Consider the following 27278-nt stretch of genomic DNA (forward strand, 5'->3'; position numbering starts at 1 on the left):
GCTGTGAATCAGGAAATCAAATGTGCCCAACCACGTTAGTATCTATATATATTCTCAAAAGGTCAAAGCCTGGCAAAGAGACATTAAATTGTTAAAGAGGGTGGCTAATCTCAGGAGTTGCACAGGGTGGAAACAGAAGAAGAGCAGTCACATCCAAAAGAAAAGCATGTGCGATATTCAGATTGAATCCCTTCTGGCAGGGACCTCTGCTCCGGCCCCTCACAGGCGGTGGGCGCAGGCAGCGCCAGCCCCGGCGGGTGGCGGGCCGCCCCACCATCGGCGAGTCCGGGTTGCATCTTCCCTCAAAACCTGAGGTAATTGTGCAGTCAGGTGCTTATCTGACGTACTACTTAGGTCGATTTTAAGACTCTGCTTGTCCCTATCACTTACTACTGTGAGAAAACCGCAGTTAGGCCGCCGCGGACCCGCGCGTACGCAGGGGCCGACAGCACCGCACCCCTCTGCGCACCGACACACGGCGGGCGAGTGCCCCGGCGCCCCCGCGGTGCGGGGCTCTGCACCGGCCCGGCCCCGGCCCCGGCCCCCGCGGGGCGCCGTGCCCCCTGCCGAGCCGGCGGGAGGGGCGCTCCCCGCCTACGCCCGCGGGAGGAGCCGCGAGCGACCGGTAGCGGCTCCGAGCGCCGCCGCCAGCTGCCGGGGGAGGCGGGGGCGGGAAGGCAGCGCGCGCACCTGCCGGGGGAAGGGGAGTGGCGAGGCCCCGCCGGCCGGCGCTCGCGCTCCTTCGCCCGTCCTCGTGCGGCGCGCGCGGCCCCAGCCGCTCCGGGGGCGGCAGGCTGCGGGCGGGGGGCGGGGCCGGCTAGTGACGCGGGGGCTGCGCGGCGTAAACAGCCCGGCGGCAGCCCGGCACCGGGCACGGCCCGCCCGCCCCCGCCGCCCGGCCTCCCGCCGCTCCAGGACCGGGCCGGACCCCCCGCCCGGTGCCGGGTGGAGCGGACGGGGAGAGGGAAGATTGGCGGCCGGCGCCCGCTCTCGCAGCGCCCCGAGGGGTTGGCGCCGCAGCCCGGGGCCGGCGGCTGTAGGAAGCGCCTGGGGCCGGCCGCGGGGCGGTTTGCGGCTGGGGCGCCCTCGGCGCGGCTCCCCGGTAGGGCCGGTGCCAGCGGAGCCCGAGCAGCGGCAGGGGCCGGGCGGTGAAGATGGCGACCCCGGGGACGGGCTGGCAGCAGCCGCAGCACAGCTACGGCGGCGGCTCCGCGCCCGGCGCGGGCAAACTCGGCTCCGGTTCGGCCCCGGCGGGGCTGGGTGCCGAGCACGGCCCGGACCTGCACTTCAAAATGAGCAAGAAGATCGCGCAGCTGACCAAGGTGAGGGCGCGTCCCCCGCCGGGCAGCGGCAGCCGCGGCCGCCCCTCTGCCGCCTGCGATTTCGTCCTCCCGGCCGCTTCCCCCGGCCGCTGGCCGCCACCCCGGCGGGCTGTGCCCGGGCAGCAGCTGGCGCCGGGCGCGGTGCGGCGGCCCCGGGAGCGGCCCCGGCCCGTCGGTTCGGTCTGGGTTCCGCGGCACAGGCCGGTGCCCGGGCGCGGGGGGACCATCCCCCGCTGCTAGGCTGAGACTCGCTGCTTATCCTGTGGGAATAGTAGCTTCTCTTCCAGGTCTTCTGTAAGCCAGGCTCTGAGTCTTTTTAAACGGAGAAATCCCAGCCGTGCTTGTTCGCCTTCCACTGGAGAGAAGTACCGTTATTTAGCGTGTCTGGTAGCATCTCGAATGCCTTTGATGCTGAGGGTGAAGTGTGAGAGTCTCTCTGGTCTTGTATGGCTGATGGAACAGTTCTCATTGTATCATCCCCGGTATAGGAAATACAATGTATCTTTATTAAAGGCTGTGGGGTCAAGCTACAATGTGTTTCAAAAGCATATTGGTAAGGCCGATGGGCCCCATGTTTCAGATGCAGTTGTAGCTATGATTTACTTGGAACAGCCTAAAAAAAAATCTTGGGCGCTGTAGTATCTCTTAAAGGATGCTAGAGACGTGGGTGAATAGCATTGTTTAGGAAGTGAAAGGCAGATTCTCCTTGTTAAAGAGGAAGCAAAAGAAATTACTTCTGTCAAAAATTACATAGCTAAAACACTTCAGGGTAACTTAAAAGCACTGTGGGAACTGCGAGTACTCTTCAAATACATGCTGAAATGGATGAAGGTGACATTTCATTGGAACTAAGAATAAAGAGAATGAAGACTGCTGGCAGTCTCACAGTGGAGACGGTTCATATTTAAAAATAGTATTACCATGGCACACTGTGCACGTTAATGTACTGGAAAACTGATGGCTGAGGGGTATTTTATCTTGTCTTTGACTTCAGAGTCCGATTTCTTTATATGTTAACACTGATGGAACTAAAATTACAATTTCATACAAAGAAAAGTAGAAATAAGCTGAAGAATTTCTTTTTTTACTCTATGGGCATCCAAATGATGAATTAAAGATGTTACTATAGACTTGTGCGTCCTGAAAGGTACAAAAATCACCTAGAGACCATAAATATATTTTAGACTTACTTTAAGGCCTAGTACATACGCAAAGTAATACTTTCCAAGAATAAGTTTCACTTGTGTGTCTCCAGATATATTTTTCTTTCTTTAGGAATTTACCCAGCAGTTTATAGTTGATCTCAGAAAGAGCATTCCCCTTCTGTTGTGAAGTCATTCGTGTATACCCATGAGTTCCACATCACTGGGCATGTGCCCTGTGCTCTCCCGGTTATTGTGTGTTTAGATACCTTGAGGTGGGTCTGAGTTAAATATGGATTTACATGTGTGGTGCTGGAATATTTTGAATTTGTACTGGGAAATGTGAAGAGAGTGAAAGTATATCCTGGGGTTTTCATAAGCTTGTCTTTTTATGATCCATCGTACAGTTCTAAAACTCTAGAAACTGTGTCCATCTCTGTCCTGCTGAGGACTTCAGAGTACTGCAAGTAAAACCTATGAATTGTCTTCTGCTGGTGTATTTTAAATAACTGTAAACTATGTGCTTGTACAAGGAGTTTATGTGTGAATTAGACTTTTGCAGGAGACCAGAATCTTGTATTTATTTCCCAGTGACTTGTGGATTCTGGTAATGTTTTAGTTGGTGTGTTTGTGTTCTGGTTTCAGGTTTTAGGGAGAAACCTTGAAAAAATCAGCTGATGTTTGTACTGACTGAAGGTCTGGAGTGAAGAACAGCATTTTTACATGTAAAACAGGATGTATAGTAAAAATGCATCTCTTGCACCTATTGTAACAATAAAATTAAGAATTTAAAGATGATTAAAAGTGTTCTGTAGCATTAATTTCATTGAGGTAGAGGTGTAAGTTTTGACAGTTTTATAGTTAGAGGGTTTGGGTCCTATGTTTCTGTTTCTTACTTGACTTTTCAGAAAGGGAGGCTTAAAAAGGTGTAGAAACTTCTGGGTAAAGTATAATCTAAACTTCATTACCTGCTCTAGAATCTGAAGCCTGATTTGATCGATGGCTGCAGAAATTAATCCTTGAGAAAGGACTCAAGCTACAGGGGAAGAAAGATAAACATGATACTTAATTTCTGTAAGCGAGAGTTAACTGTCAGAGAAGAATTAACTTTGCATTTCCTGGAATAAAACTGATGCAAAAAAATGTATTGGGCTGTTTCTGTGAAGGTGTTTTTTGACCAATTTGTGCTGTTCTAGCTTTGTCAAATGCTTACTAATTTATGTGTATAGAACTCCTCTTCAGTAATCTTCTTAATTATTCTTATTAAGAATACCAATTCTTAATTGGGCTTTTCCAATTGTTTCATGTCTTTTATTTATATTTATAGATATAAGACACTTCTTGCACACCTTCTGACTGTTTTCCCCATTTATTTATTTTTTGTCTTCCAACTCTTCTCTAAGACTGCCTTAAAGATACACTAAGTCTCTCAGTGGATTTAGAGCTGAAGTCAGGTGCTTTACCAGGTCAAAACAAACCTACCAATATAGCATGGTAAAAGGAAATCTAAATATGTATGGGGCATTGCCAAAGGGATGCACATAGTTAAGTTTTCCAGACATCTTTTGTCTTGTGACAAAAGAAATGTGACTTAACAGTTTGGGTTTTTTATTTTATTTTCCTTGTACAGTTTGTATTACAAGCTGTGAGTAACAGCAGAATAAAATGCTTTCCCCACAGAAGATGCAGGTCACTCATGAAGTAAATGTAAAATTCCAAAATTAGGATTCCTCTGTTATGAATTCATGTTACTTAGAGAGGTTCTGATGTTTCAGTCAAAACCGTGCAGGAACACAAAGGAAAAGGTGAAATTTGTTTAATAACTAGATTTAATCAGTAGTTCAGAATGAGGCTAAATAAGATACAAAACCACTTCACTAAGCACAGTACTTCTGAAGTGGTTAACTTTATTTTTACTTTTGGGTGGGGATGGGAAGACTTACTTGATTTAACTTTAACATGCTTAAAGCACAGGGGAAGGCAAAACAAGTAGTTAGAAATGCAGCTTTAAAGAGAAGATGATACTCCATTTCATGTTTAAAGACTCCAGTAAATTGTAACTGAAGCAATTTTAAATAGTTTTCTTCAGCATAAGCTCCTTATTTTTAGGTGTTTTGAAAGATCTGTGTACCAGTTTGGGGATAAAGTAGCATCTGACACGAAGATTAAAGCCAACAAGAAATAAACTGTGATAATGAGGTTGCATGTATGTGTTTGTAGTACTGTATGCTGGAGTGCTAATGCAGTGCTGAATTGTGCCTGCTGCAGATGAAGTTATGCATATATATATATTTAATTAGTTTGCATAAGACAACTGGAATAAAAAAACAAAAAGTAAGTTGCTGCTATGCTTACATCAGTAGGGAAGAATGGGGTTAGTTTTTACAGTTGCCAGAAGAGTACAAGTTCAAGTGTTTTTGGTTTGGGTGTTGTGTGTGGGTTGTTTTTGCTTTTTGTGCTGTAGTTTGAAGCTTGAATATTTGTGATTGCAGACACATTCAGGATATGGATTTCTCAAAGTCTGTTGTGCAAGCTTTGTGACATCAACATAAAACTTTGACTTCTATGGAATAACTGCATGATCCAAGCTGGGATTATGCATTGAGAGTCTTCAGGATTGATTTGGTTGCATGATACTTGTTCCAGAAACTTTACATCAACTGGAGAAGAGTCTGTAAGTGCCATGCTAATGATAGGTACCCTACAGTGATCATTTCTATTCAATAAAAGGAAAACTGTACTTCAGTCTTTTCCCTTGGTACATGCTTAGAGCTGGATGGTTCAGTTTTGGAAAGGTTCCACTCAGCTCATTCAAAGACTAAGGCAACAAAGTTACCCAAGTTGCACCATACTTAAGTAAACAATAAACTAGAATTTGGGACCCCTGAGATCACAGTTCTGTTCTCAACTCTGCTGCCAGCTTGTTGTGTAAATTTGCAAAACTGCTTTTTTTTAAATAACGTTTCTCCTTTGTCTTTCTATCTTCCTGCATTAGAGAGAAGTATGATGTTAATGTAGCAATTAACACAGTGAGTTGCTTGCAGTTGTTGATAGTAAATTTATTTTGAAGAGTGAAGTCCAAAGTTGATGATCTTGAATTCAGATGCTTACGCTTCTTATTGTGTGGACTTTTTTGCTGGGATAGTCAGAGGTCTCCCTCGGCTATCACAGAATGCAGTGCTATGGAAGTAAGAGCTATAGGGTTTAACTTATATCGATGATTTTTTAACAAAATATTTCTAACAAAGCTTTGTCAGCTTTTGTTTGGAAGTATTCTGCCTCGGGAAACAAAACAACTAAGCCTCTTGCCGAAGGCCAATGTTCATTTGGCATAGGACTATAAGAAAACTTAAAAGAAGAGACCTTACAAATAGGGAAGAAATGAGAATCTAAAAAACCCTGTGGAACTGTTTTGATGTTAGCTGTCGGCATGTGGTAGCTGATGCCATTAACAGCTTTGTAAAAACGAGTTTTAGTTTTTTAAGCAACCTTATGTCATCTCTCCAATGTGTGTTAACATTGGCAGTAGGCCAATATTTGCTAACAGTTCTAGGACTGCATGAAAAGAACTGAAATTTTGAGGCGGGTGTGATTTGAGTACATATTTGAATGCCAGAATTTTTGCATATGCTTCTGACTGGTAATGTGGGAATAAATGCTATATTTTGTTATTACATAAAAATGGTTTTCAAGGACTAGAAGGTGTGAAAATGTAATATTAGATATTAATATTTTTTTACATCTCTTTAGAGATACTTATTTTTGGTTTGCGTTAATTGTTCCAAAGACAATTGAAGTCAGCCCTCTAAGGAGGGAAAGACTGAAGGTAGCACTGAAAGATAAAACCACAGTATTTCTGAAGCAAGTATCTTAAGGTTTTCCACTAATCATGCTAGTATAGTCTCTCCATATTCCCTTTCTGACTCTGTCCATGTGATGTTCTGTGTCCATGTTCTGCAGTAGTTACAGTTTTAGCAAGGGATATTCACAGAAGAGAGTTTTCTGTCCCCATGATGGTATAAGGACAAAGATGGGACTAGATAAAAATGGCAAGTCTTTAATACCATCTGGTATAGTTCAGAAAAGCTAAGTAGAGCTTTCAGGCTCTCAAAATTTTCTTCAGATCGTAAATAAAATCACCAGTTATTGTCTTTATCTGAATACTTGCTAGTTGAAGCACTCAGAGTTGCTTTAAAGCAGCTGTGGCTTCCGATTTAGACCTGAAGAGGTCTGTCTTACCTTCCATGTTTTGTAGGACAAAAATCATGGAATGTGGCATTTTAGTTAATATGCTCTTTGTCTCTGAAAGAAGAGAGCAGGAAGAGGGAAAAAAAAAAAAATTGTCAGTCCTGAAGCAGAGTCTGGGAATTCTTACTTAATGCTGGTTTTTCCCAATTGGGACTAGTTGAAAACAGTTAATTATTCTGATACTTTGAAGACCTCAGGGCCATGTATCCCCTGTAATGGTTCTTCCATTCATTATAATTGCACACCTATAAGGTGAGACTGCAGGGCTGGTAAATGGACCTGATACAGGTATATTTTAGAGGTCAGTGTTCTGGTATGGATGAATTGGGTCAATGACGTTACAGTCTTTTGTCACAAGACATCAAGAAGAAAGAAATGGGAAAAGAATGAAATATTTTGAACATTAAAAAAAAACTAACTCATGAATTTCCTTTGCTCTCTATTTGCATAGTCTTAATGGTTGTCTGTTAACTCTCAGTTCTTCTGACACCACTGACAGTTTAATGTTCTAAAGATATTTTCTGCATATGTGTGTATTTGAAAGTGTGATGTTGTTGAAAAACTTGTCTGATCACACACTTACATAAGCTACTAGTCTAAAATGTCTCTTTAATAAGCTTGTGCATATATTAGCTTCTCTAAGATTGTTTTGGGGTTTGTGGTTTTGGTTTGTGGGTTTTTTTCTTTCACATTTTAAAAAAATCCAAAAGAGTAATCAACATGAGACAAATAAATCGGGTGAGAGGATGCATAATAGGATGTGGCACCTAGAGACATGGTTTAATGGTAGAATTGGCAGTATTAGGTTTACAGTTGGACTTGATGATCTTAAGTCTTTTCCAACCTAAATGATTCTATGGTTCTATATGATTGATTCTTGTTCTATGCCTATTCATATTTATTGCTATAATTAAATAATAGTTACAAGGAGCTGGAAAACTATAGATGTTGTTGCTTTAATATGTAATTCAGCTGTTAAATCTGATACATCAGTACATTATAGATATTTAAAGAAAACCTGAAAGATAAGGATTTTAGTACAAAGTTCAATGTTACCAAACATGTCAAAATTAGAAAAGTCATGAAGAAAGAACATGCAGGCCATAAATGAATCCTGCTACTGCAACATCCATAAAGTTTAAAATCTGTCAACCTTCATCAGTTTTTTACATAAAATGATATAAATCCTATGGAAAAAATTAAAAAACCATTTGAAATCTAGTTTGATATTAGTTTTTTTGATGATGATGCTGTTTTCAGGGAAGTACTGCATTATGAAAGAAGGCTTTTGCTATTATCTTGATTTAGATAAAATCAAGAAAGTGCTAGCTCAGAGTTATGAAAATAGTATGGAAATGCTTTCCTTCAAATGTGAAAGTTGTAAACAGGAGTGTCTTTTATGTATATTTGAAAAAGAAAATAAATGGTTCAACTCCAATAGTACAAGGTATTCATAGATTAATTTCTTTCTACACTTGTAAATGAGCATGGACACAGTGCTTTGAATTATTCAGTCCTGCAAGGAGTTTTGATTTGTCAAGTTTTATAAAAATGAATCAACAGAAGACAGTCTTTTTTGTGTGTCTAGAATATCGTGGATGTGCAAAGAAGTTACTTCAACATGAAGAGTCTTACCACTTTAGAAGTCAGATTGCAACTTAGTCATAGTGGTTCTGTATTTTCTTTAAACACTGTAAAACTGTATTTAGTAACAGCATTGTCTGGATATTTCTGTGTTTCATGCAGCATATTGGTTGCACATACCTTGTTTTTTAATGTCTGGAAGTATAATTGGGTGCATACTGCATCTAATACACATGTAGAAATATTTTTTTGTAGTAAGTCATTGTATTGGTACAGTAGCTTCTAACCACTGAAATTCTTTCATTATCTCATTTTCTAAACTCAGGGCTTGGCTTTAATAAAAACAGTAATTTTGTCACTGATACTACTGTTTCCCCACCCCTTCAAGTCTCCATTGAAAACTATACTCTCCTTTTAACTGTATGGAGGAGGGGGGGCATTACTTAGATAGTAACTAACTTGTTCTTACTGTTTGCAGGCTTACTGCTAAAGAAATCCAGCAAATTTCAATGTAATACTATGAAATCAAATATGTATGTCTTTCGGCTGATACAAGTTTGGCAGTAGTAAGCCAGGCTTCTATGCATTCTTCTAATGACCAATGTCATACCAATAACCAAAGGCATTGCATTCCAAAAATAACCAGAAGAAACAAAAACAGACTAAAGCTATTCACCATCTTGTCCTACTTAATGCATATTACCTGGTTCTGTTTCCTCGGTCAGGCTTTTTTAACTGAATCTAGAAGGCTCTGACAAAGAACAGCTTTTGCTGAGGCTGTCACTTGGCGAGGCTTAAAATGACAGCCTTTAAACAATAGCTATTGTTGAAAAGTTCATTGAGTCCTTCTTTTTCAAGATACTGCTTAACTAAAATGTTGTCTTTCATTTTAAAGTAGCAGCACGAGATGATTATAAGGAATACTAGCTTTCTATTTTCATTTTTATGACATTAATTTTTCCAGCCAGTTTCCTAAAATTTCATTTCTAGAAACCTGAATTGTAATATGTTTAGAAAACAGGTGTGCTATAATCCAGAGATTTTTAATTTAGCAATGCTTTTGTTCACAACATGACTGAAAGCTATAACTTTCAGTAAAGAGTGTCTGACGCTGCCTTCTCAGATCTGGTATTTTGCAGTATGAATGCTGATATGTTTGGATAGGTTGTACTAAAAAGTATTTCAGTAATCTCCTATGACTGTCTTTGTCCTTTTAAAATTTGACAAAAGAAAACAATGGTAAATTATTTCTGTAATAAAGATTGGGGTAAAGGACTTATCTCCTTTGTGTAATTGTAAGTATAGGTTTCATGCTTTAACAAATACAGTTTGTTTGTAGCTGGTAGTAATAAGTAATCAAGGATATATTTACAGGCTAAAAACAATTTTGAAACGCCTTAAAAATCTATAGATATCTCTTTCCAACATTAAACTGTATTGACAACATAGTAATATATACTACTTTTTGTGTTGTGCCATTGAGTGGTAGCATTCTATTTGAAATTTTTGATTATTATGGTTGGGTTGTTACTAGCTTTCCATATTGTATCTAACATTATAGCATTAACTTATAGCTCCAATAAGTTCCTATGCCATAAAAATCAGTCTTTTTTTTTTTTTAAAGCATATGGCTGTTTGCTTTATGCTGAGATAGAATTTGTAAAAATGTGTGCTAAAACAGAGACTGGACTTTGACATGAAGATCAGTTTGTGTTCTTTGAGTTGATCTGGGAATGTTCTGTGGCCATTCTCTCTACGCCCATGGTTCTTGTCTTGCCTTTCTTAATTTTCATGCTTTGCTTCACACTTTGACACATTTCAATCCACAGTATAGACCATTCACAGTTTGGTGTGGTGGGTATATTCTGCCTTGCCTACAAATTCCTAATACATGAGCTTGTAGTAAATGCCATTTATATTTGGGCAGGCACTGCTTTACCAAGTATCCTTACACCTTCTGTACAAGTGAAGAGCCTGAAGCAAGCTGAGCTTCTGTTGGTTTGCATTCTTTTCCATAGGTATGAGTTGATGCTCTAGAATAAACTATATTCCAAATCCCAGATATTTTTTTTTTTTGGGGGGGGGGGAAGGACAAGATGGGACACAAAGGTCTTTATGTAATAGACTTTTTTTTTCTCTAATGGCAATTGTGAAATGTGTTGGGGTTTGTTGTGGTTTTGTTTGCAGTGTGGTTTTGGGGGTTTTGTTTTCTTTTTTCTTATGGGTCTATGCTCCCTGGTTCTGAGGGAAACTAAATCCCCTGCTTTCAGAAAACTTAGTTGGTGAAGTTGGAGATAGAAGTAGCATGTCCTCTTGCTATATGATATCAAAGAAGTTACATAGTGGTCATAAACTGTATCTTCTTTATTTGCCTATATGCAATTTTGGTAAATGTGGTCCCTTAAAAAAAAATCTAATTCAAGTCCTGATTGACGTGCTTTATTTGACACTAGATTTGCTACTAATTCTGACCCTTTTCTGTTTGCATGTATGGAAATGGGTTTCTTTATAGGTCCTTAAAGAAAAAGGAAGAATTTGCTCAGGTGTACAGAAAGAAATAATTCACTTGTCTGGGAAGCATAAAAGCCCAGATGTTTGTCAAAGAATTTAGAGTAGTCTGAAGTTTATCTATAAGAACTTTTTTTTTTTTAAATCAAAGAATCATAGAATCATGGTATCATAGCGTGGTTTGAGTTGGAAGGGACCTTAAAGGTCATCTAGTTCCAAGCCCCCTGCCATGGGCAGGGACACCTTCCACCAGACCAGGTTGCTCACAGCCCCATCCAGCCTGGCCTGGAACACTCCCAGGGATGGGGTATAAACATTGATATATCTTTTATCGAAGTCTGAGGCTGTACGTGCTTTTGTTGGAAGACTCGTGAAGCAGAGCCTTGTCTGACGCTTTGCCTGTCAGTTCTGTTGGAACTGTGGTGAATTTTTCTCTTGCCCCGTTTTGTCCCGTTGCCGCGGGGGCGGGAAGAGGCGGCAGCCGGCCGCTCTCCTGGTGCTGAACGGGCGGGGGGGGGCGATGGGTGCGAGCCTGCCGCTGTCTGTGGTGCTGAACAGGGGCCCGGCGACCGGTGACACCCCGCGCCTCTCCTTGGTGCGGAACGTAGGGCCGCCTCGACGTTTCTCTTCACTGGCACTGATGTCAAAAGCGAGTAAGTTTTACTTCCTCTTATGCAAACCAGTGTTTCCCTACTAGCAAGATCTCTTTAGAGGCTCTACTTGTATAACTACTATTGCCCAGTCCTTTTGTGTAGTCAGTGTGGTGAGCCGTAACACTGATTGCACTGAACACTTTGAAAGTTAAGTGCAGTGACTTATTTCTCTGAAAATGTTTGCCATGCCATTTTGTCGTGGATTCCCAAAAGCCTGACAAAAAAACCAAAGAAGTGAAAACAAAAACAAGCAGTAGTATTTTTCAGGGAGTTCTGTCAGTTCTCAAACATTTCTTAATTTGCTAATATTTAAATGAGCAGCAGCGTTTTATTTATATTGTCAAGATTCTAAAAGGGGTTCAAGTTTGATTTCCTAAAGCTGATTTAGAGAATATACAACACAAAACTTATTTCATTCAGGATTTATCCTTGGTTTTATTATTTTCTCAAATAAATACCTTACTATTCTTACCTTTTAAGGATTTTCAGAAGTTGGAAATGCAGTTGTCTTGTCATTAAATTCATTAAAGGGATGTATTTTATTTCTGGATGTTGCCCAAAGTATTTTAGATTCAAAAGCCCGTGTAGTTTTCAAAAGAACAGGAAATTGCATCCTGAAATTATATGCTGCTTATTTATTTTGGTGATTAATCAAAAACAGTGATACAGGTCTATAAGATGACTACCTTTTTCACTCTTTCTCCACTTAGGTGTTTCTACTTCTTGTTTTGGGTAGCTCTGAACTTACTGTCACTTTTCAGAGAGAAAATAAATTTGTTTGTGCATGGAGCAATTCTTGTAGAGTGAAGATCTTTGATGTGTTTTTTTTTTGCCAAGGGCAAGCTACTATTATCTCCTCAATGTAAAGTCGGTTGTTCAGCTGCGAGAACTTCCAGTGCATTGTTGCACAAAGTCTAAATACCCGCAAACAGATGCAATACAAATTGACTACCTTAAATTCCTCTAGGGATGTCTATACCTGAAAGACTCAAATAAAATATGCAAAAGTTCAAGAAATAAATCTGTAAGCAAATGCAGCTCAGAGACTAAAACACAACTTGGAATAGCCCTTTGGCCTATCCTGTTTTCCTTGCAGCAATTTAAGGTCTAAGCACATAGCAGATGTGTAAAACTATATTCTAGATAGATGATTAGTGGGTAAATGGGATTCTTTCTCACTAGGAGGTAGATTGGAGAATCTGTACATCTGTCACTAAATTTTTTTTATTTTTTTTACCTCAGTGTGCTTCTCAAGATTTAACTGTCTTAGGAAATTGCCTAAAGCTAACTGTGCTACAGATTTGTAATGTTTATTTCTGGCATAACCTGATTAATAGAGGTTACCATCCCAAAACTGAAAAGGGGCTTTGAGTGTTGATATGTCTGCAGCTGTCCCCACACAAGGCGGGGAGTTGCAGTTGTAAGTATATGCTAAACCTGTTTGTAACAGGAGGAAGTATTGATTCAAGTTGGGTGCAGGATGAATACCTAAGCCATTACTGTTCATTAGAGGGCTGTGAAAGATTATTTTTGCAAGTCTGTGTTTTATCGCAGTGGAATTTTCAATCATATGTCCTTTTTGGTCAACTCTTGCATGTTCTTTTCTGTGAAAATAAGCACACTTGAAGTGTTTTGATTAATTTTACTTACTTCAGGTCATTGATTTATTACATGATGACTCAGGGGTATATGAAACGTATAGCTGGTCTTTTCTTACATACTTGTGTTTGCCTTTGTAATGTTTTTTCTAACCCTTAAACTATAGGTAGAAAGCCACAGAAGTTCTCCTAAAGTATAGGTTAGAGTTAGGGAGAGGATCTGCTGAAAGCAGAACACAAAGTTAGATATTAAAATCTGTCCTTTTTCTTAGAACCTTTCCTGCTCTGCTATGGGAGGAGTGTATTAATTACTGGAGATAACTCGTGCTTTCTTTTTTGAAGAGTGATGTTATTAAAAATACAAACAAACCAAAGCGTAAATTCTATTTGCTAGCTAAACTTGAAATTGAAATTTGAAAAAGTGTTTGAAAACTTTCAACAAATTTCTTGTCAGCTGCTAGATGTTTTAGTCTGCAAAGCAAATTGTTCCATACTGTCTCTTAAAAGGTTAAGACATCATTTTTAACTGTGGAAATAAAACTGGTGTATTGGAAGCTGCATTATACATAAAGTAGTCTTAAAGTGCACCTCAGAATATTTTTTCGGTGTTGTATGTATGTGTGCTTTGTGTATAGCTTAAGTAGATAATTCTTAATTATATTTTTTTTAGGTAATTACATTTTTCAAGTAACATTTTTGTTTCTCTTGTCATAGAAAAATAGAGATTTTTACAGTAGAAGGTAAAACTAGGCATGTTTGTTTCAGAGACTGAATATATATACACTGAAATGTGCATGATACAGACCTGTACCTACTCCAAGGTCTCTGGCCTGGAGCTCATTATTTAATGTGAAGCTGCACACAGGTGCTGAGAAAGTATTTTTTTTTTTTCCTCACAAGACTACTTGTATTTGATTTGTGTTCCTTGATGTAAGATTGCCAATATTTCTGAACTGATTTTAAAAAAAAAGTTTTTAATGTGTGCTGAAGAAAGGAGACTTCTTGGTTTTCCTTTAATCATCTTCCTCTACCATATCAGCTATGGCAGATTTTCTTAGGATAGCTCATCACACCCAAAACTTGAGGTCTTGATGAAGATCCTTACTTGACTGACCCATTAAGTATGGGGAATTTTTGTTGGAGGTGAAAAATTCTGAACAGTCTTAACTATAGACTTTTGTATGATGGATTGTTGGAAGAGTAGGAGTTAATGTTGAATAAAATAAGTATTGTAAGAGAGTCAAATTTAGCAAATAATTACAATATAAGTACTCTTAAAATAAGCTTCTTCTATTTTAGCTGCTAAGCAGAAGCAATGGTAGAAGCCTTTACTGCAGTTGCATGGGATGGCTTTTTTTAAGAACATTCACTAGTGTTGCTCTCCGGAAGATTACATCACTGATGAAGTTTAAATCCAACAGGATAACAATAATAAGACTGTAGACCAGTAACTGAGTGTTCAGGTTGAGAAGCCACAGGATTCCACTTACTGTATTTAATGGCATGAATGCTTTAGGACAAAGCAATACAATTGTATGCTTTTACCTGGTTTCTTGTAGGTTTTAAGTAGGAAAATTGTAGTGTCTCTATTAAAGTATACACTTTTTTTAATTGAATGGTTCAGACAACTTGTGGCAGAAGGTACTGCACAAATTTTAAGTATTTTTATAGGTAGACTAGAGACAAGGAAAAAACTGTTTGGTGTATGGGTTTTTTTTTGTGGTGGGTTTTTTTTTTTTTTTTTTTGTGGGACTATTTAGTTACATATTCACTGCTGTTTGCCACATGCCTGTGTGTTTTCTCCAGGTATATGCTAGATAAGTAGACGTTAAGGTGGACTGAAAACTGGCTGAACTGGTGGGCTTAGAAGTGTTCTGGTCAGCAACATGAAGCTCAATTTGAGGCCAGTCACTAGTGGTGTACCCTAGAGGTTGACACTGAGGACAAGACTATTTAACATTGTTAGTGACCTGGATGACAAGACAAAATGCACACTCAGCAAGTTTGTAGGCAATGCAAAACTGGGACAAGTGACTTTGTTTTATCAAACATATAGGTGTGCTGCTATTCAGAGCTGAACAGGCTGGAGAACTGCAATGACAGGAACCTCATGCGTAGTCCTGCATCTGGGGCAGCATAATCAGTATGTGGTTGGGATCAACTAGCTGGAAAACGGCCTTATCAAAAAGGCCCTGGGGTCCCGACAGACAACAAGTTGAACATAACCAGCAGTGTGCCTTTGGCAAAGAAGGCTGACTGTATACTGAGCTGCATTAGAAAGAGTGTTTCCAGCAGCTCAAGGGGTGATCCTTCCCCCTTGGTGAAACACACCTGGATTTCTGGGTCCAGTTCTGGGCTCCCCAGTATAAGAGACCTAGACATGCTGGAGCAAGTCCAGCAAAAGGCCACTAAGATGATTAAAGGACTGGACCATCTGTCATACCAGGAGAGGTAGAGATGGGGACTGTTCAGCCTGGAGAAGAGAAGGCTTGGGGCAATCTTATGAATGTTTGTGTATACCAGATGGTAGGAAGAAAAGAAGACTGAGTGGGCATGTTCTTAGTGGTGCCTTATGAAGAGATGAGGCAATAGACAATAACTAAAACATAAGAAATTCTGTTTAAACATAAAAACCACTTATTTTGCTGTGAGGATGCTAACGCTGGAACAGGTTGCCCGGAGAGGTTGAGAGTTTCCTTCCTTGCAGATATTCAAAACCCAGGAGTTATTCAAAGGCCCAGCATAGTCTGTTCTGGCTGATCATGCTTTGAGCACAGAAGTTGGACTAGATGGCCTCCAGAGGGGCCTTCCAACCTCAGCCCTTCTGTGATTTTTGTATACATGTGATATCTGTTAATGTGTTGAACCTTTAAGGTTTTGGTGTGAAATGACAAAACTAATAGCCACTATTGTGTAAATACTGAGAGATAGCTAAGAATTATAAATGGTTTTTATTGTATGTTAAACACGATATGTAAGTTACTGGTAGGTATCCCAGTGGACTATAGAGGAATAGTAGAGGACAGTATGAAGGGTTTATTTGTAAAAGGTTTGTGATGATTGGTAAAAACATGAGGTATGAAATGTTAAAAAGGAAAAAGGGGATATTGTAGAGGGATGAAGTTGGTTTAACTAACATTGATAATAAACAGCTGTGGGCTGGCTTCAGGGCCGGTCGGTTGGCCCAGGTAGATAAGGTGCAGCTGTGGCTGGTTTTGTTAAGAGGTTGGGCAGCCAAGGAAGAGAGAGCAACCAAGGAAGAGAGAAGAGGAAGAAGCAGAGAGAAGAGAAGAGAGTGTGTGCCCTAGGTGAGGAGAGAGTAGGAGAAGGCAGCAGAGGGACTGGCATCAAGAGTATGCTGGTATGAGATGGTGAAAGACCTTGCTGCAGCTTGATAGTTTGGAGAGTGCTGTGACAGTGGACCACTGCAAACTTGTTCTAGGTTTGTCTCAGGCTGAGCTTTGACAATAAACTTGAACTGTCAAATGGTGTGATTTGTGCAAAAGAGACTGTGCCGCTCTGCTTGCTTTATAGTATGGCTTCTATAACCTCAAACCAAAAAAGAAGACTGGAAGCTTAATGATGAGTCCTTAGCTTGAATTTTATGGGTTTTGGTTATAATCTGGGTAACTTTTTCCAGATTACTTCAAGGTAGCATGATAATTCTGGGGAAGTGGCTCAAATTCTTTTACAGTTACTAGAAGTTCCATGAATTGACAAGTTTCTGGTTGAGGTTTCCTTTTTTCCAATCTGGAAAATTAGTATTTATCATTAGACTTCCAGAGATTACTTGTAGTTAAGGCCTTCTGTAAAGTTAAAAAAGATGAAGATAAAAAAAGTTGGGAATCTTGCAGTTCATGCTTTTCATGAATATTTCTTTCCTGCATAGCTGCGTATTTGTTTAAGAGAAGGAAAGGCATGGAGCTTTCCAGACAAGCCTGGAAAGTAGAGAGACAACCATGAGCAAGAAATTGACTTGTTTTCCAGTGTGCCTTTCAAACCACTGGTGAGGAAATCTTTGCTCCATAGAGGCTGCATGGTATAGTCTTATCTGACCAGCCTCTTCTGCTGTGAGTAAACACTAGATACTGGAATTGCGTAGAATTTGCAGAAGTTCTTGGGGGAAATAGGAATCAAAATAGATCAAACATTGAGAGGAAAAGACCTGCTGGCAGGCAGAGTGGGGAACATGAGCTTTGATTTCATAGGGAAGAGAAACTGGGAAGACCTTCTCTCTGGCTTGTACAGTACTGCTTTTTCTTTGGGGAAATGGAATACAAGAAACCTTTTGCTAATGCTTTCATCAGCTGAACGCTTGAGGACTCATCAGTAAGAACAAATAGTGTGTATAAGTGATAAAATGCTGACTATGCATTAATTGCAGGTTTACAAGCAATCTGAAAGGAAGAGAGATAATGTTTCTTTATTGTCAATTTACACTTTGTTCAAAAATACTTGTGACATTTTCAGGTGATGGCGCTCAAATATGGCTTTGGGTATTCTCTGGAGCACATTTAGAAATGGAGAGGCTTTGTTTTTTTACATTTCCACAGTTGTTCTGTCTTTATCACCCCTGCTTCCCCGCACCTTTCCAAATAAAAGAAAAACCAAATCTCTTTAATTTTAAAGAGCTGAAATTTTTAATTCTAGCTTCAGTTCTCAATGTTAGTGAGTACTTCCAGGAAAATTGTTTTTCCTTAAAAGGCAAGACAGCTTGTCTTACATACTCTTGGTTATGTAAAAACTATGGATATTTGTAATTAAATATTATTATTTATAATTATATAGAAATGACATTTATTTTATATAAATATATAATTATATAAAAATTAATACAATACTCTTATTTAGAATTAAATTATTTTTTCTAGCTAGGCTATGTATGGAAAAATCAAAAAATGGTCAATGACCAGACAGCTTTTCATCATAAACATCTAGGTAAAACTAAATGTTTGAATTAAACATGACACTTCAGATGGCAAAATTTAATAGGGGGTTAGGTTTGAAGGTGGACTAGATGAAGATTTAAGAATAAATTTTAGTCTTGAATTATAATGAAAGCTTAAATGATAAAGAGAAATAGATTTTGAAAGGAAACAGGACAGTAATTTTGTAGACTTTGTATTTTGAGTATTATGACTTATTTTTCTATAGAGTACAAATAGCTACATGACTTTATTTTAATCAGAAAGAAATATTTAAATTGGTGAAAGCACAGATATGATTGTATCAAGAATAATTTAGCCAAGTCTAGACAAAAAAATGGGAAACTTAAAATAGCAATTATGTTGACATAAGTGATACTGTGTTAGATGGTTTTATAGTGGCCTTTTTTAAAAAAAAAAGACTGATTTTTAAAACAGAAATGAATGAAATTGGCTGACTGATCTTGCTTCTTTTCTATGAGTGTTTTTCATTCTAAATTAAGAATATCTAAGTGTAATGGATTTGTTGAAATACTTTTGCAGAAAATTTCGACTTCTATTCATCCTTTTAGACTCATCACTTCATTATCAGTGAATGTCATCTTTTAAACTGTTTAATCCCACTGCAGAAAACTTACTTTTTAATTGCTCTCATATATTTTTCACCAAAAGGCTGTTTTTCTTATGTGGGTGGTATTTCAAGGACAAATATTAATTCTTTTTCATTGAGAAAAAGGGGGAGGGAAAAAAAGCAATGTTGAATTGGAGGGTATGTTTTCCTTTAAAATATATACAAATGCAGTGAGGGAGGGAAATTTCTGAATGGGATTATGTCTGGAAAAAATGCCAGCTTTGCTAACTGTGGCTTGAATAACCATTAAGATGTAACCTGATGATACAAAATACAGAAACTGAAAATGGAAGGGAGCGACTTGCTATGGCTGGCAGGTAATTAAAATACGGAAATAGTGTCTGTGTTTTTTCTGTAATGTCGTTCTGAAACAATGTTGATATAGGATGAAACAATTTTTCAAGTCGTAGCATTGAAGAGTCTGAGAAGTTTTGTGAAGAACTGCTGTATTTTGGTAATGGTTTTCTAGCAGAGCTCTCATCAGTTAAGCAAGTAAGTGTTTTAGGACTACTTAGCTTGATTTACAGGTACTGGCTGAGTTAAAAAATGAGTACTGATTTCCAGGGAGCCATTATAAAACACTTAAACTATTTTCTGCTATTTGCTACAGTTCTGACTAAGTTTTGAAATGTTTTTTTAAACACTTTTTTTCTCTTTCGTGAACAGTTTTTCTGCAATGTTGGATTGTATTGAAATCTGTCATAATGAAAATACCTTTGATGTCATAATCGGATTTAAACTTGCATTAAACTCTATTCTGACTTATTCAGCAAGTTGGTTTTACACTTTAGCATAGAAAGCAAACTTATGCACAGTTAACAAAATTAAAAAATGTCACGGAATCATGCAGGTAATATAGTGCTTAGAAATAACTGTAGTTGAGAAGAGCGGAATATGAATGTACGGAACTGTATTGCTGAACACTGTAAATTATGTAACTCTGAGAGCCAGCAGTGTAAGGGTAGAACAGCTGAGCATTTATCTCAGAAACAGGTGTCATGTAGTAGCCAAGTGGGGGATGATGTGCCAGGTCATACAAAGCAGTAGCGGTGATGTCTCCCTTGTAAACTGGGGAAATAGCCCTGTATAATTTAGTTTATAGTAGAGGTATGCTTTACCTGTATCTAGCTGCTTCTCATCTTTCTGTCCAAATCTTCAAATCTACTTTTTCCTCTTGTAAAAACTCTTTTGGTTCAAGGTTGTGCATATAATTCTGGGATGTTTTACTCCTGAAAATCAGTTAGACCGCCTACTGGCCAAATCCAATCTATCTGCAGTATTCTGTAATATGTATCTTGGACATTACTTCTAGTCAGTGGCTAGTGTTGTTCGACTGAATATCCAACACATGTCTCATAGTCCTATACCATTATCTTCAAATAGGTCTCCCCATTTAATCTATATTTCTTTTGTGACATCGCATCTGCTTGCTTTGCACCTGAGTTTTTGCCTCAACTGAAGATATGTTGAAGGCTGTATTGTATTTAGATAGTGCAGCATTGTATCTGTCTGTCATGCCTTAGCCAGGCCATGATTCTTTTAAAAATCTCTATAAAATGAACTTGTATTTCATCAGTGTTTAAGCTGTTTGCTTGTTTCAGAAGTAGCTTTGGTATGAAAATCCTGAAAACCAAATTAGAATATTTTCAGAACATAGGGTCTGGATATTGTCTCTAATACTTTTTTTTTTTTTTTTTTGCTTTTCTGTCTTGCCTAAGCAGGAATAGCAGCTTCACCTATTCTCCAAACTGGCAATCTAAATTGCATATTGGCAAGTCATTTTTCCTCTTTCCCTTCTGTTAAACACCATATGCCTTCCATAATTACTGCTGTGTTTTCTGGAAGGGAAAAACTAGATCTAAGGGCTCCTATTTTTATTGTATTTTGATATATATTTGTAAATTATGTCTGCCCTAATTTCTTCTCTCTTTTCTTACTCTGAAACCTGGGTACGGGTTATCTTATCTGGCTCTGCTCCACTGTAATTTTTTGGCATGACAAAAATACCCTACTTGTCCATTTTCTGCAGCACAGCTGAGAATACCCATCTAAGAAAAAAATGGAATTTTTACTAAACCAGAGCAAGATGCCATCTGTTCCACAGTGGACCCCACACATCCAGTCGAGGACCTTGCTCTACTGAATGGAATGGAGTTTCCCCCAAGTATCTATTTGTCAGCCTCACGTATGCACTAATGTCTCTGTCAAATCCCCTCTTGCCCCCCTAAGGTCATATTTCCACTGGTGAGACCCAATCTGGAGACACCAGCAACATAGCCGGGTCACCCACTCTGCGCCTTGTAATGGGTAAATTGTTTCTCAGTTCACTGGAGTGGTTGCTAAAATGATTTGGAAGGTAGCATGCTGTGTCCTGGCCCAGAGACCTGAGATTTAAACCACTCTTGACTCCTGACAGCAGGCCACATGGCTTCTGGACTGGTGAACCCGATCTTCCTGTTGTTGCTTGGCAAGTTGGTCTATAAAATGCAGCGCAGGTACCGTGCTCCTTTTATTGAATTTCTGATTGCAGAGTGCTCTGCAGCTGTAGGTTTACCTGCTGGCATGCTTTTGATTTCGATTACCTGGTTGGTTCATTAATGGTTATTCTTGTTCGTGGATTTGGACAAAGTGTACATTTCCATGCCAGGCTAATGTAACATAAAGCTCCTGATTAGTTCCCAGAAAGCCTCTCGTTTGTTGTCTGGTACAACTCTAGGAGAAAGGCAACAGTGAATGACTGAGTTGGGCACACTGGCTGTTCTGGCCCTGTGCCGAGACATGCCCTGTATCTATCTGTTCTTCAGGTGAGGATATCTCCTACCCCATGATTAATTGGAACATGGCATGCCTTTTTCTGATAACTATATTTTAAGGTACAGGCCCTGTAATAACTTACAAATATGCTGAGCTGTAAATGCAAGTGGATCTCTTCAACCAGTAGGATTTTCAGTCAAATACTTAAGTGCTGATATTTCGGTGTGAGTCATACACAAATAAACAAAACACAGACAGGATTGTAAGTCAAGTAGTTAATGTGATATTGATCTGTGGTTGGCAGTTCAGAAAGCAGAAATAGGTTATTGGCACATCAGATCACTGGTACTTAAGGAGCATGTGTTTAGGAGCATGAGGAAATTGTCTTTAGATATATGTGCTCCTGTGAGGCTTTACGCCCTATGTATATTGTATTGAACATCAAGAAACCTGAAAGCGCAAAATATTTTTCTTCTCCTGTTTAACTATCAGCTTAAGGTTATGAACAGCACGTGTTCTCTGACTCACTAAGACTTCTCTTTCACAGATAATTAAGTGTAAATGTTTAGCAGCAAGTATGAAAGCGAAAAATGGTTGTAAGTTGTTTTCTTTCAAATGTTGACCATTAGGTAGAAGTCTAAATGTGTTAATGTTCTATTCCTGGAAATAAATTATGCTGAACTTAATGGTATCATTCTTTAAATAATTAATTGTAGACAGAAGACATTAGAGAAATTTGGAAAGCTTGTTGCTGTAATAAAAATAATTCAGTATTTGTTTTCAGAGTTTCTGAAGAAATAATGTACTAAATTTTACTTTGGCATGAATGCTTTAGGCACAAGAAGACGACTGTTGAGCAGCTAAAGGATATCTTAATAATAAATTTTCTGTGGAAGTACATTTTTTTGAGAAAAATTTTCAGGTTCTTGCCCTCTGTGGATTTTCTCTCCAAGGAAGACTGGTGTAGTTAGACCAGCTTTTCTGGAGAGATTGCATTGGCAGGGGGCTCTACTTTCACAGCTGTGGACCGTATCTGTCTCTTCTCTGCTCATCATGCTGTGCCCCTAATGCACTGGCCCAGCCATTTAAGTCGACTTGCAGTGAACCAGACAGTTGAAGAGCAAGTGCCTTCCACCTTTCCTGTGATGTCTGAGCAGTTTTGGCCTGAAGTTCTAGGCTGGTTTCTGTTGTGTTGCCAGCAATATAAAGGGCTGGATTGACAAAGCATTTTTATTTGGAGTATTTTCCATAAGAGAACAAAAGGGTTTCTTAGATAAAGGTGGTGGGCTGGTGTTTGTTTTTTTTAATTCAAAAATAAGAAGGGAGAGATGGGCATACATAGGTTTTAGAGTTGGGATTTTTTGGATAACGTATATCCAACGTGGCTTTTTAAAAGGGGTTTCAGATTTAGCAATAACTTGGTTTTCCTATCAGACATTCTGAGTAGAGTTGTATCTTGGTTAGAATGCAAGGAAAAATAAAGTCCCATTAAAAACTTCAAAGATTATTATACAAAAAAATCTTCAGTGCTTAGTTTGTGGTGCTCAATGTCTGGCTAGCAATGCATGAGAAGGAATAAAATGTTATGTTGTAATCGGCCATCTAGTCTCTATGCAGTAATGCAAAGTAAGAATATATTCTGTGATTGTGGAAAGCATTTCTGAAAGACTGTTTCAATTAACTTTTAAATATTTTTCTCTATTACTATATTTTTATAATGTACTATGGAGCAGAAATCTGTCCAGTAAAACCCAAACTTTTTCTGGGTTTTAAATTGTTTATTTTACTGTCTTAAACTGACCTTTCATTGGTCATAATACATACATTTTAGATGCTTTAATGTAACATATTTCTTATTATTTGGCCAACATGGAGAAAAGAGCAAAAACTGAATGCAATACCCATTGTAACAAAAAATGTGATAATTCTGGACTGTAGTAGAAGATACATTTCTACATAAAATTATAATAATGGAAGTATTTTGATGTTTCTTGTCTATGTTGTAGACTAAACTTTTCTATTCACATCCCACTGCGTGTGTGGGAAGTGACTTGTCTCTAGAAAACCCTTCTTACTGTTTTCAGTAGATCTTACTACCTGTGTCGAGCAGTACTTGTCTAGCTACAGAGGGCAAGGGTAGGTCAGGCTCGTTGGTCCATGCGTTCCAAATTATTAACAGGTTATGCATGAGCAATTCCTTGTTGGCGCTGTAGTTGTGTAGTTCATTAAATAGGTGTGCAGCTCTAGGGAAGTCTTGGCATGTTTCTGGAGGCTCTAGTATTTCAGGCTGGAAGGTACAGACAGCACCAGCGCGCACAGGCAGCAGCGCTGGGAACAAGATACTTCACCAGAACTAGGATAATGTAGTGCTCTGACCCAGGGACCCACACATTGAGTCTAAAGTGAAGGTTGACCAGAGACATAAGGTTGATGTCTGCGTAAGATGTGATGTTTCTTTCATAGGTATTGGTTCCTGTTTCCTTGTAAAATTAGGGAGAATGAACCACACTTTGAGATATTTTCTGTGCTGCAAGATTCGCCACCTAATACTGGTATTAAGGTGAACTTTTAATTAGAAAAGCATTCAATCATGACTGAATTGCTGGCAGGAGCAGGTGACTGAAGGGCAGCTGACCATGCAGGAGCTGGTCAGCTCTCCAAACCATAACATCTGGTTTGAAGTAAAAAGTATTTCTCAGCCAAATAGTCAGACTTTCATTATTAGCCACAGTGTGGAACTCTTGATTGTTGTTTGTATTCCATGTAGTTCAAGACACCAAAGCTAATGCAGCAACAGACTGGCTTAACCTTAACACCTAGAATATAACTAGGCACTTCAATAATTATTGGCATAAAAAAAGGTTATTCCTCTTATTGTTACTAACATACTGTATTGTAGTTTTTCAGAGGCACATACTATTTCAGTAGATTCTAATGAATAATTATGTTACTGTTTTGTATAAAAAGCATTAAGGCCTTTAGCTGGCAGTCTCAATATTCTTGGAGAGAGTATGGTTCTGTCTGTACCTCTGGAATGCTAACTGAAAATACAGTGAAGCATAACCTAACTTTTTCTGTCATCTGGTAAGAACTGCAATTTGTATGATGCATTTAGAGTGGAGCTAGAAAAAAATATGAATTACTCAAATGAACAGTTTATGCTTCCTAGTAGTATGCGGTTGTACTAAAAAAAGCTGCTAGTATTTTTAAGAACACTTCCAAACAGGCTTAGGAAATGGTTCTTCCTCCAACTTAAATGGAGAGTGCAAAACTTTTTGCCTACCCACCCCCAACTTTTGCAACCTTACTGCCTGTCAATTTTCAGAAACTTAGTTGAGCAGGAACTACTTATTTTAGCTAGGACTTTAATTTCTTCCAGTATCTTTCACTTTCTGTTTTCACTTAATTGAAATGCTGTTAGGTTGTTTTTGCTTCAGTTAGTACAGACTTTTTTATTTTTTCCCTATGTTACTATGCTAATATAGCACATAACTGTACCAGATTTTATCTTTGAGGATTTTATTCCATTACTTTAAAAATACTGAGATGTATAATAGAGTACTTTGACAGAGCTGGAGTTCAGACTGCTGAACAATGAATGTTGTGATAAAATGCATGCAACTGAATATTGTATTTTATTTTTACATTTTCTGTAAAACACCTATGCCCTTTGTTTAGGGAATGAATGGTGGTTACTGAATTGGCAGATGTTCAGTGCTTTTTGCAGGGAATAAGTGCATGATGAGCATTTAAAGGCACCTTCTGAATCTGGCATTGCATATAGGCTTATTTTTCATTTGGAATGTTCGGTGAGAGTCCCATTGCCAAATTGTAATACCTGAAAATACTATATGATTTATACTTTCTGTAGGTTATAGTGCTGCATAACCTGTGACTGGAACACTGCCTGAAGTGAAGAAGGTTATGGCACTTCTATACACAAAATCAGGAGTCAAAGGGTGTTTTAAGCATGAAATTTATTTGATCTAGTTTTCTGTAAATAGTTATCATAATAACTTGATCATAAGTGTGAGATTTTTTTATAATACCTTTTCAAACTAAATTTTCTAGCTTCCCTAGGCAAAACTAAGGCCTCTTTATGCAAGATACTGTATGTGTATTTAAAAAAAATAAAGCCCTTGGTTTTCAAAGTACTTCTGATACGAACAAAGGAGTTGAGCACTGGACACCATTTAAACAAGTGAGAAGCTAACCTTTGAGATCCAGTAGCTGAGACTGTGTGTCGGTGACAGGAGGGAGGTGAAAACTTTGTAGTCAGAAGTTAATGTTGGCATCACCAGACAGTGAGAATAGAAAGGGTTGAAACTTTGGGTGAAGAGCATTGCAGTGGTAGTTGTGATTCTGCTAATGGAATTGTATGTGGGTTTGTGGTCACTTTTTGCAGTGTATTGGAGGAGGATTTTGAGTCTCTGAACCATGAAGCTCTTTTGCAGTAGGGAAATTTTTTTTTTTTTTTCTAGGGAGGAAGCCAAAAGTCTAACTGCTGCCTGCAGAGGTATTAGCACTATTAAGGACAGTTATCAAAACTATGGAAGATCTATTTATTTTCTCTTTTATTACATAGTATTACACATATTAGAAAAATTTAATGTCTTTAAACTGTATTTTGTGGTTTTTTAAAGTTATTTCCTTGCTATGTAAAGATGATTTAGGCTGTTGGTTTGTTTTTTTTCTTTGTCTGATATGTTTCAGAACTTTTTTTTTTAATATCAAGCCTGCCCTTTTAGGAGATAGATATATCCTCACTACATATATCAATATCTATATCAAGCTGTAGCCCTATCTATAGTACCAATATAGGTAGGTTAGGTTAGGTGTTTTGGCACAGGTAATGGAATGATGCATGTTTCTTATTTCAGACAATAAAATGCAAATACAGTGTCTGGACTCTTACTTCAAAAATAAAATTAAAAATAAAAAAAACCACACCCCACCTGCTCACCCCTGAAAATAGAGCTTGTTATTATCTTGAATCTGCTTTTTCACTTAGAACTCTCTTGAGATTTCTGACTTGTCTGAACACTTGACTGTAGACACTTCCTCCATTCCAGAACTTCGAGGCTCTGTGCTTGGTGCCAGCAGAGTGATTCTGGGGCCAACTCGTATTTCCTGGCCCTGGTCAGGTCAGGACAGTCTTCCTCTGTGCCTGCTTGAATGCTAACAGAGGACTGGTCTAGGTTCTGTCCTCAAAGGAAAAAAAAAAACCAACAAACCAACAACAAATAAACCACCAAAAAAACCAAACATCCCCAAAGGGCAGCTTTTTTCTAAATTCTCTGCTGCTGCCTTGTTTCCATTTTTGTTGCTTCTTGTTTGTTTTTAAGATATACAAAACATACTAATTGCCACGTGCTTTATTTTTTCCCCCTGTTCAGATGGTTTTTGTAGCTCTTGCTGCCTGTAATATATCTGGGAATTGTGGGGATTTTCTGGAGTTCTTGGAGCACAAAATATTCTATTAAAACTACTTATCTCATGAATAGTTTATTCATGGATACATACACATACTTATCTGTATCTCTATATTGGTGAGAGTGCTTCCTAGTTAAAAACCAGAAAGATGACATACTGTGGTGTGGTGCAATTGAAAGATCCCATAGGATGTATCTGGTTACTTCAGAACTTTCACTGAAAGTTACGCAGCTTTGATGCTTTCACAGCCATTGTGAGCTGCTTAGCTCCCTGGGCTTCCCAAACTTGGCTGCCCTGCCAGCTACTTTTCTGTTCACCTGACTTATTAGCTGGAAAGCTGGTGAGCTTATGTTGTGAGACACCTTAGACAGGATGCCTACTAGACAAGTTGTCAAAACCAAAATTATATCTGGGCAACCATCAAGCTTACAAACCAGAACAAGCCATGTTTGCATTTTAGGTGTTTCTAAAATGAAATAT

General features: G+C 38.8%; 1 protein-coding gene across 9 annotated transcripts in view; it reads left to right on the plus strand.

Annotated features, from left to right (window-relative positions):
* Positions 1–827: 827 nt before the first annotated feature.
* The window catches only part of FAM184A (family with sequence similarity 184 member A), a 77223-nt gene continuing 50772 nt past the window's right edge, over positions 828–27278 (plus strand). For 7 of the 9 annotated variants that reach the window (XR_008732725.1, XR_008732726.1, XR_008732724.1 and 4 more), the window contains exon 1: positions 828–1322. Coding sequence is in view for 6 of the 9 variants with exons in the window: in XM_055713444.1 (XP_055569419.1) it covers positions 1155–1322 (168 nt within the window). In the remaining 3 variants the exon portion in view is untranslated. The remainder of the gene's footprint in view (positions 1323–27278) is intronic. The other 2 variants (XM_055713442.1, XM_055713440.1) reach the window with 1 other exon arrangement.

The sequence above is a fragment of the Falco cherrug genome, chromosome 6 (genome assembly GCF_023634085.1).
Source record: "Falco cherrug isolate bFalChe1 chromosome 6, bFalChe1.pri, whole genome shotgun sequence".
Taxonomy (NCBI): Eukaryota; Metazoa; Chordata; class Aves; order Falconiformes; family Falconidae; genus Falco; species Falco cherrug.